At 38.3% G+C, this 9,197-nt stretch overlaps 1 protein-coding gene across 1 annotated transcript; it reads right to left on the reverse strand.

The window, feature by feature from the left end:
- Window positions 1-297: 297 nt before the first annotated feature.
- Window positions 298-6,266, reverse strand: LOC114472623 (E3 ubiquitin-protein ligase ZNRF2-like). Its single transcript, XM_028461937.1, has 4 exons — window positions 5,504-6,266; window positions 4,066-4,161; window positions 3,726-3,831; window positions 298-1,393 (listed from the first exon to the last, which is right to left on the reverse strand). The coding sequence occupies exons 1-4, from the start codon at window positions 5,820-5,822 to the stop codon at window positions 1,336-1,338; spliced, it is 579 nt and encodes a 192-aa protein (XP_028317738.1). The 5' UTR covers window positions 5,823-6,266; the 3' UTR covers window positions 298-1,335.
- Window positions 6,267-9,197: the final 2,931 nt, after the last annotated feature.

A 9,197-nucleotide genomic window follows, 5' to 3' on the forward strand; every position in this document is an offset into this window, starting at 1 on the left:
TTGACATTTACATTTAGATTAAATATTTATATTTAACATTTACATTTAGATTTAACATTTACATTAAGATTTATTTTTCATGTATATACATTTTTAACAATGATACAGAACAGTGGTTCTCAACTTTTTCAGCCCGTGACCCCCAAAATGAAGGTGCCAGAGACCGGGGACCTGCACTGTATCTGAAGGTGGTTGAACCACATTTATTTATTTATCTTCTATTCTCTTGTAGAAATAAAAATAGGTTAAAAGTGATCAAAAATGGTGGAAAAGGTGGTAAAATGGGATTTTAAAAACCACAGAAATTAGTTAAAAGTTGCAAATTACAGTGGCCAAAAACAGACAGAAAAAGTGGTAAAAAAAAGTGGTTTCAAGTGTCAATATTGGCTTATAAGTGGCAGAAAAAAGTAGGAACAGTTAGTTAATCTGGCAAATATTGGGCATAACAAATCGTGAATGTGGTTAAATTGGCAAAAATAAGAATGAAATATGGTGAAAAAAGGTTAAAAACTTGGTGGTAAGGGTTTATAAGTGCCAAAAATGTCTTGAATGTAGAAAAAATGCTGTAAAAGGAACAAAACTATGATGAAAATAAGTTAAAATATATGGCAAGTTTGGGGCAGTAGCAGAAAAATGTAAAAGAAAAAAAAAAAAAATGGGCTCATATCGTTTGTAAAATAATTCTTAGTTTCTTGAAGTTATCTGGCGACCCCCTCCCAGTGTCTCAACACCCCAGTTGAGAATCCCTGATATAGACCATGCTGTTTTACATTAATTTGTGAAAGTGAGCTAAATGTTCAAAATATGTGGGCTATGAAAGAATCATTCAGCGCCCCATGGTCATCCCTTAAAGCTGTTGAAGGCCTCTTTATTCTGTATGGCTGTTTTTCATATTGCACGTCTGCTTCCTTATCAAGTCTTCACATTTTGGCAAATCTTTCAGCCTCAAAATCTCTGCAGTCCCTTTTCCACCCTGGTGGTCTTCACAAAACCACACCTAGTCGAGGATTAACAGTTCAGTTCGGATTTCAGGGTGACGCAAACACTCTTCAGACCAGCAGGTGGCACATGGGGTCATCGATAGGAGTCATTTGGGGATAAAATGGCTCTATTGGTGGTTCTTTGAACATCAAAGGACTTTGTGAGAAACATATCCGAAGTAACTCCATCGCTGTTTTTCCACTTCTATCTGAAAAACGTGATTAAAACGCATACTGGATTCAAAATCCCTGAGGGGCCTTGATGCTCTGCTAGGAACTTGAAATGAAAGGGTGAGGTCAGGGCACGTAGTCGACCACAGCGATGGGTCGTTGGCTCAGTGTGTGCTTGTAGCTTTTAATAGGAAGGATGCTCCGGACAGGATCGATTCACCTGGAACCAATCGTCTATGCACCTGGAACAGAGACAAGGAAGTGAAGGGAAAAGCTGTAGTAAAAAACCAAGTTTACTTAAAACCACTGTCAATTCATGAACCCTTATCCACTGGTTAGAATGGTTGGAAAAAAGAGCATTTATTACTAATAATGGCTACACCCCGTAAGCATGTTGTATACATGATGTAGGTATATAGCATGGAGAGCAGGGCCGGTCTTCCTGACAGGCAACACAGGCGGCCGCGTATTATTAATATTTTTTTCGAAATATTAATTTAAAAAAGGTATAATAAACCTCACAAACACCCTTTACAATCACTGTGCATGTTTTCTGTTAATTGAAAATTAATATAAAAAAAATCTGTAACTATACCTGCTAATCACCTGTCCATATTTATATTGACTTTATTTTCATTCTATTGTGTTGTTTGCACATTGTGTTCTTTGGTTTCAAGATTTGTGTTACTGACTAATAAAACGAAGCGGGAAAAAAAGCAATTTCGCCTTGGGCACCAACAAGGCTCAGGCCGGCCCTGATGGAGAGGCAGTGAGATTCTCACACAGAGATGATTGAAATATGTTGCATGTACTTCATGTGTTTAATGTTTAACTCTCATCTTTTTATGTTGTTGAATAAAAAAAAAGAGCACATTAGTGCAGGTCCACTGATTCTCTGGAATATCTTCCATCTAAGTTTGACTCTTTTCACTGGTGCCTTTCATCAGAAAAAAATAAAATAAATAAATAAATAATCATACATAAAATGTTTCTTTCTTGTAGTTCTTGATACAGTGGTTCCCAAACTGAGGGGCTTGATGTGATGTGGGGGGGGGGGGGGGGGGGGGGGGGGTGGCTGAACATTGAGCATCACTGTTGTAAAATATGTGATTTTAATGATTTATTTGAGGAAGAAAAGCCACAATTGTTATTTTTTTTTCAATAAAAGTAAAACATTTTTGAGCCATTTTGCAGAATGTTCTTCATTTTCAAAAGAAGGCGCAACAAAAAGAAAGCCTTAATACATCCCTAAACAAATCTTTCCACATATTATCTCATTTGGGTTTTAATAAACATCATTTCTTTGCACTTCATTAATAAAGAGCTGTATCACTGTTTTACAATATGTGAATGCAAATTTTACATTTATTTCATGAGATTTGAAGAATAGTCCTAATTTTTCTTATTTTCAAAAAAAGGTCAGACTTTTTTTACGCTTTTTTTTCTTTTTCTTACTTTTTTCTTACTTTTGATGAACCTTCAGCATGAGCATGAAAATAAAAATAAAATTGTTTCTTTGCACTTTATTTAAAAAGTGCTTTACCACTATTCTACATTATGTGATTGCAAATTTAGTGAGATTTGAAGAATAGTCCAAAATGTATTTTTTTTTCCAAAAAGGTCACACTTTTTTTTTCCTTTTCACAATGGGAGGCCCTGAGAGTTTTTCGGTCTTCAAAGGAGGGCGCAACAAAAAAAGTTTGGGAACCACTGCTTTATCAGGTATTCATCCTTCCATCCATGTATAATAATAATAATAATAATAATAATAATAATAATAATAATAATAATAATATGCATCAATTTTATGGCGGTGGTGGTGTTACTGTTAATAAGGAAGTGGGCTTGTAATAGGGGGGTCACCGGTTCGAATCCAACCTGGTCCATTACTGTGGTCCCTTAATCCTAACTGCTCTTGTTGTACGCTAGAGCTGGGCAAAAAAATCGATTATCGAATTTGGAGATAAATAGTTTTTTCTCCCCACCACAGTTTTTTGGACTTTTTCACGTTCCATCCTTGTGGGTCACCGTAGCGCGATGTGAGCCAGCCCCCTCTTTGTTTACATGTGTTTACCCTTAGAGTAGGCTATATGTGTGCCACAGGCATGTTTAATGTTTTACTCGCACTATGCTGAGATGCTAAGGGAAGAGTTTATTATTATTTTAATTTCATGTTATATGTTGTAAAATATGGAGTTATCTGATTTCTTCATCAGATAATTTAAGCTACTGTGAAGGCGCTGTTGCACTTTTGCTTAAACCTAGGTTAAAGCTTGAAATTTTTGAATGACAGAGCCTCATTTACTTTTTATTTTGGGATTGTTCTATGCATTTTAACTCTTGAGGACAATCACAGCAATAAAGTTGTACTTTTGACAATATATCTGATGTCTGCAGTCATTTTTAAGTGCATTAAAAAAAAATTGTTGATTTTTTTTTTTTAGGCAAAATCACCTAGTCCTATTGTACACTGCTTTGGATCAAAACGTCTGCTAAATGAAACTATAATCTTGTAATCTTGTCGATACTGTATTTCCCAAGTCTGCCCATTCATCATTGGTGTGAGTCAGTTACCCTTTGTGGTAAATACAGAGACAAGGCAGCCTGGCGATGGTGTCTCCTTGCTCCAGCTCATTTAAACAGATGGCACATTCCCCCGAGTCTCTGGACAGGATGTCCTCTGAGGATGAAACCAGTGACAGGGAGAAAATTAGCAAATACATACCACACACACACACACCCAAACCCCTAATGAATCATTCAGTTCACGGACTTCTGCACCACCAGCTGTTTAACATTAACGGAGGAGTACGAGGATTCACGGTGCTTTGTGTAATGTTTTGATTTCAATCAAATGTAAATAAATGAACAAATAATAATGAGATTTTCTGTTCCTTTGGTCCCACAGTCTTACTGTTGTAGGTGAGGCGTGTTTTGCTGAAACACATGAGCAGGTGCTTCTCTATTTCATCCGCCGCCATAAACTTGGAACAAACAGGACAGTGGAAACCTGGAATGGAAAATGAAAATAATAAAAAAAAAAACAGATGTGGCAACATCTCTTTCACAACCTCTGATTGATGTGTATACAAACCGTGGGAGATTGTTGGATTTAGCCTGACTTTTATGACAGCCGCCTGCGTCGCTTCTAATCTTTAGCCATCTGCTTACTGTAGGCAATTGTCACAAGCCCTAACTCACTACAAACAAACTACAAATGCAGATTTTAGTCAGAATATATGTCCATCTGCAAAATGAGTCAAGTTTTGAAATGTTTTTTGACCTAAATTCATCTCAGCTGCACAAAGAATAAAAGCAGCTTGACCTGAGATTACTAAACCCTGTGTTTAACATTGTAACAACACCATCTAAAAAAGAAAAACAAACGCCTCATGCAGGCGGCAATCATCGTCATCAACATCACATTTTGTTTGTGTCATGTGCTGGTGCATCAAGTGAAAGTCTGCGGACACAGTGAAGTCACAATCCAACAAAGATCCCATGTGACGTGATCAAAGGTCGCTGATGAGATCTTTTAACCAATGGACTTCCTCATTAGGAACAATTTACTGTTCCAGTAATCAGGGATATAAGGAAGTGAATTTCAGCTTTTTGAAAGATAAGGAAACGAAGGCGAAATGAGAGGACGTGCAGTAAGAGTGTATTTAAAGACAAACCTTAGTGTGTGTTTTTTAGTGTTAAGGAACCATTACAGTGACGTGGATGTTCTATTGTTCTGGCTTGGCACCAGTTTTATTGTTGTCTGTTGAAAACCTTACCAGTTTAGAAAGTGCAAGACTTGCAGATTCAGGCAGTGTGTGTGTGTGTGTGTGTGTGTGTGTGTGTGTGTGTGTGTGTGTGTGTGTGTGTGTGTGTGTGTGTGTGTGTGTGTGCGTGTGTGTCAGCCAATGTGTAACCAGCAGGAAGCCCTTATCTGTTGACCTACATTATGCACTCTTCCCCTTCAGCCACAGTGAAAAACAGGCCTGTTGTGCAAAAACAGTGAAGAAGCAAAAAAAAAAAAAAAAAAAAGAAAAGAAAAAAGAAAAAACCCAAAAAAAGCAGAAAGACAGAGGGGAAAGGAGGGGGGCACAACCACCTGTGGTTACAATAAATGAGCACTAGCGCTAAACAATGGGCTCAGTCTTCACACTGCTGTTATCATAAACAGGTATCGCAAGTCAAACACTAAGCAAACAAGTTGAATATTAACTGTGCAGCTGATCACAAGTGAAAAAAGTGATTAAAAAATGATTGAGGAAAAAACAAATGAGAAAAATGTGCCCAGTTTGGTTTGATAATAGAAATAAAGCAAGTTATGATTATTATGATGATGTCTTTCATGCTCTTACCTCCCAGCAGCCGAGGGGACAGGTGAGCGGGTAAGGATCCAATGAGCAGCCTGTGGCCCTCAGGGGACAGATCTCCGTCCCCTTCCCCATCTGCTCCATCCAGGCTCTGGTTGAGAAGGTGAGAGCCACCGACAGGTATGCTGAGTCCAGAGCTCACAGGCCCTCCACCAGTGAACCTGATCCGGGGCCCATCGGGCCCGTTGGTGTACCGAAACCCTGCAATCCTCTGCCCGTCCGCGGGGTTCCCAGACGGGAGGTCGGAGCTGGAATAAGCCCGAGTTCTGCCGTCAAACCCAGGGCTGCTCTGTTTGGAGCCCATACTCTGTCCGGAGACGCTAGTGTGCTTCACAGTGCGCTACAAAGTTTATGTTTTTCTCTCTCCTTTTTTTTTAGACACGAAACATGATCACAGCGAGTCCCCGAGAGCAAATAATAGCAACAATGGACACAACGCCAAACACAAAACCGTCGTGGTGATACGGCATCTCCAAGTTTATGGTGCGCCCTGCGCGTAAAATGCGCACTCAATGACGCATAACTTCTTTTGTCCAAATAGTTGTCTTTTTTTTTTTTTTTTCTTGATTAAAAAAACCCGTCGCGCTTTACTACCAAGTAGAAAAACTGAAGAAAGTGTTCATCCTGCTTACTCGTTATCAGCTTAACGTTCTCCAGATGTCCAAAAAAAAAGAGCGTTTACTTTGTTTTTGTGCGTCTATGCGCGGACAAATAAAAGCAGGAGTCGCCCTCCTCCTCCTCCTCCTCCTCCTCCGGTGGGAAGGCAGTTTACCGACCAAAGTTCACATGAATTTTGAAGACTTTGATTTCAAAGTAAAAGTTGACCGTTCACTTGGTTGAAAAACAATATGGCCATTCCATAATAATTTGTAAATATCTGCATCTGTTCATGATGTAAACTACCTGCAGCTCACGTGCCTTCTTCTGTGTAGCCTAATAATACTGTGCTTTATATGTTGTCTTTATGGAGGACAGTATACGTGTAGATCTTTCAGCTTTGGGTTCAGTTATTGAGAACAGTGCTGTATCAACACTGGAGTGGCTTCAAGAAACTTTATGTAACAGTTAAATTTTTTACTAGACCCACTTAAAAGTTTAGACACACACCATCTGTACAAAGGCTCCCTATTGTGAAGGTGAACATCTTGTTGACTGAAGGAAGGAGATCTATGGTGATAGTGTGGTGGTATAATACGTATATAATATAAACACTGTATACACCTAATATAATTCGATGCTTACCTGTACCGATACGATATTGATATCGAAAATTGTTCCAATATTAGCAAAAAAAAACACACATATATATATATATACATATACAGTATATGGGAAAAGGATTATATCGGCCTGCAATTAAAATTTCCAATATAAGCACTGTCCATTTAAGACTCCGCTCCAGCACTTCTATCCTGCAGTTAACAGAATGTACTGACAATGAACTTGAGGTATTTCACCAACAAAAGATATCTCGTCTAAAAACCCATAAAAACCCATTATTATTATTTTACCTATTTTTTTAAATCGAAGTGGGTAGCCGTACATACAAAATGGCTGAACAAGCGATACACATACAAGATTCAAATCCACTTCAAAAGGTTTGGGTAAGGGTTAGTTAGTCCGTAACGTAGTTTAGGGTTAGGGTTAGTTAGTCTGTAACTTAGTTTAGGGTTAGGGTTAGTTAGTCTGTAACTTATTTTAGGGTTACGGTTTGGGTTCGTTATTCCATAACATAGTTTAGGTTAGGGTTAGTTAGTCTGTAACTTAGTTTAGGGTTACGGTTAGGGTTAGGTTAGGGTTAGTTAGTCCGTAACGTAGTTTAGGGTTACGGTTAGGGTTAGTTAGTCCGTAACATAGTTTAGGGTTAGGGTTAGTTAGTCTGTAACTTAGTTTAGGGTTACGGTTAGGGTTAGTTAGTCCGTAACATAGTTTAGGGTTAGGGTTAGTTAGTCTGTAACTTAGTTTAGGGTTACGGTTAGGGTTAGTTATTCCCGAACGTAGTTTAAGGTTAGGGTTAGTTAGTCTGTATGGAATCTATGTATTAATAGCAAACAGAAGTACAAGTACGTAGCTTCTGAATCACGTGACCTAAACTGACCAATGAGGGACGCTATGTATGGATAGAATGTCGGTACATTGATACTTGCTTAAGTGCGGATAGCCACTGCATTTTAAAATTATTATTACTTTCATAGTAGTAGTAAATGGTAAAATGGACTTGATTTTATATAGCGCTTTATCACCACACTGAAGCAGTCTCAAAGCGCTTTACATATCAGCTCATTCACCCAATCACTCTCACATTCACACACCAATGGGACAGGACTGCCATGCAAGGCGCTAGTCGACCACTGGGAGCAGCTTAGGGTTCAGTGTCTTGCCCAAGGACACTTCGACACATAGTCAGGTACTGGGATCGAACCCCCAACCTCTCGATCAGAAGATGACCCACTACCACCTGAGCCACGGCCGCCCGTGTAGTAGTAGTAGTAGTAGTAGTAGTAGTAGTACTGGTAGTAGTAGTAGTAGTAGTAGTACTGGTAGTAGTAGTAGTAGTAGTAGTAGTAGTAGTAGTAGTAGTACTGGTAGTAGTAGTAGTAGTAGTAGTACTGGTAGTAGTAGTAGTAGTAGTTATAGTAGTAGTAGTAGTAGTAGTAGTCGTAGTAGTAGTAGTAGTAGTTGTAGTAGTCGTAGTAGTCGTAGTAGTTGTAGTAGTAGTTGTAGTAGTAGTAGTAGTAGTAGTAGTCGTAGTAGTTGTAGTAGTCGTAGTAGTCGTAGTAGTTGTAGTAGTAGTTGTAGTAGTAGTAGTAGTAGTAGTCGTAGTAGTTGTAGTAGTAGTTGTAGTAGTAGTAGTAGTAGTACTGGTAGTAGCGGGCGCACAATGGCTTAGTGTGAGCCCACCTCACAGCAGGATGGACACTTCGGTCCTTTCTGTGTGGAGTTTGCATGTTCTCCCACAATCCAAAAAAATGACTGTTAAGTTGGTTGGAGTCTCTAAATTGCCCATAGGAGTGAATGTGGAGTGTGAGTAATTGTCTGTCTGAATGAATGTCACCCTGCTATGGAATGTGAGCCAGAGATCGGCACCGACAGACCCCAGTGACCCTGAAATAGGACAAAGTGGGTCTGAAAACGGATGGATAGTAGTAGTAGTAGTAGTAGTAGTAGTATATTATAAATATTATTATTATTATTATAGTAGCAGTAGTATATTATAAATGTTATTATTTTAGTAGTAGTAGTATATTTATATTGTTATTAGTAGAACTATATTGTTGTTATTATTATTATTATTAGTAGTAGTAGTAGTAGTAGTAGTAGTAGTAGTGATGATGATGGTGGTAATTTTCTTATTTGATTTATTAGTTCTCTCTCTTTTTATGCTTAGTTATTGTATGTTGTCATTTGTTGTAAAAAACTGAAATACATAAATAATAACTTTGTGCAATGATGAGTTTTTTACAGTTATTCTATTGGGTGTTTTGTTTTGTTTTTTGTTAAACATGGCAGTGGTAAAAGATCTAAAGCTGGTTTAAAAATAAACATTAATATATAAACACTCCCTCCCTCCTGATCAAATGTCATCAGCATTTGCAAACAATCTTTTTCATACTTTTAGTTTGAACCTCAAACCGTCACTTCCGGTGCATGCAATCTCGTGCTTGCTGGAGCGCCAAAC

Source organism: Gouania willdenowi, chromosome 11, assembly GCF_900634775.1.
Source record: "Gouania willdenowi chromosome 11, fGouWil2.1, whole genome shotgun sequence".
In the NCBI taxonomy this organism is placed as follows: domain Eukaryota; kingdom Metazoa; phylum Chordata; class Actinopteri; order Blenniiformes; family Gobiesocidae; genus Gouania; species Gouania willdenowi.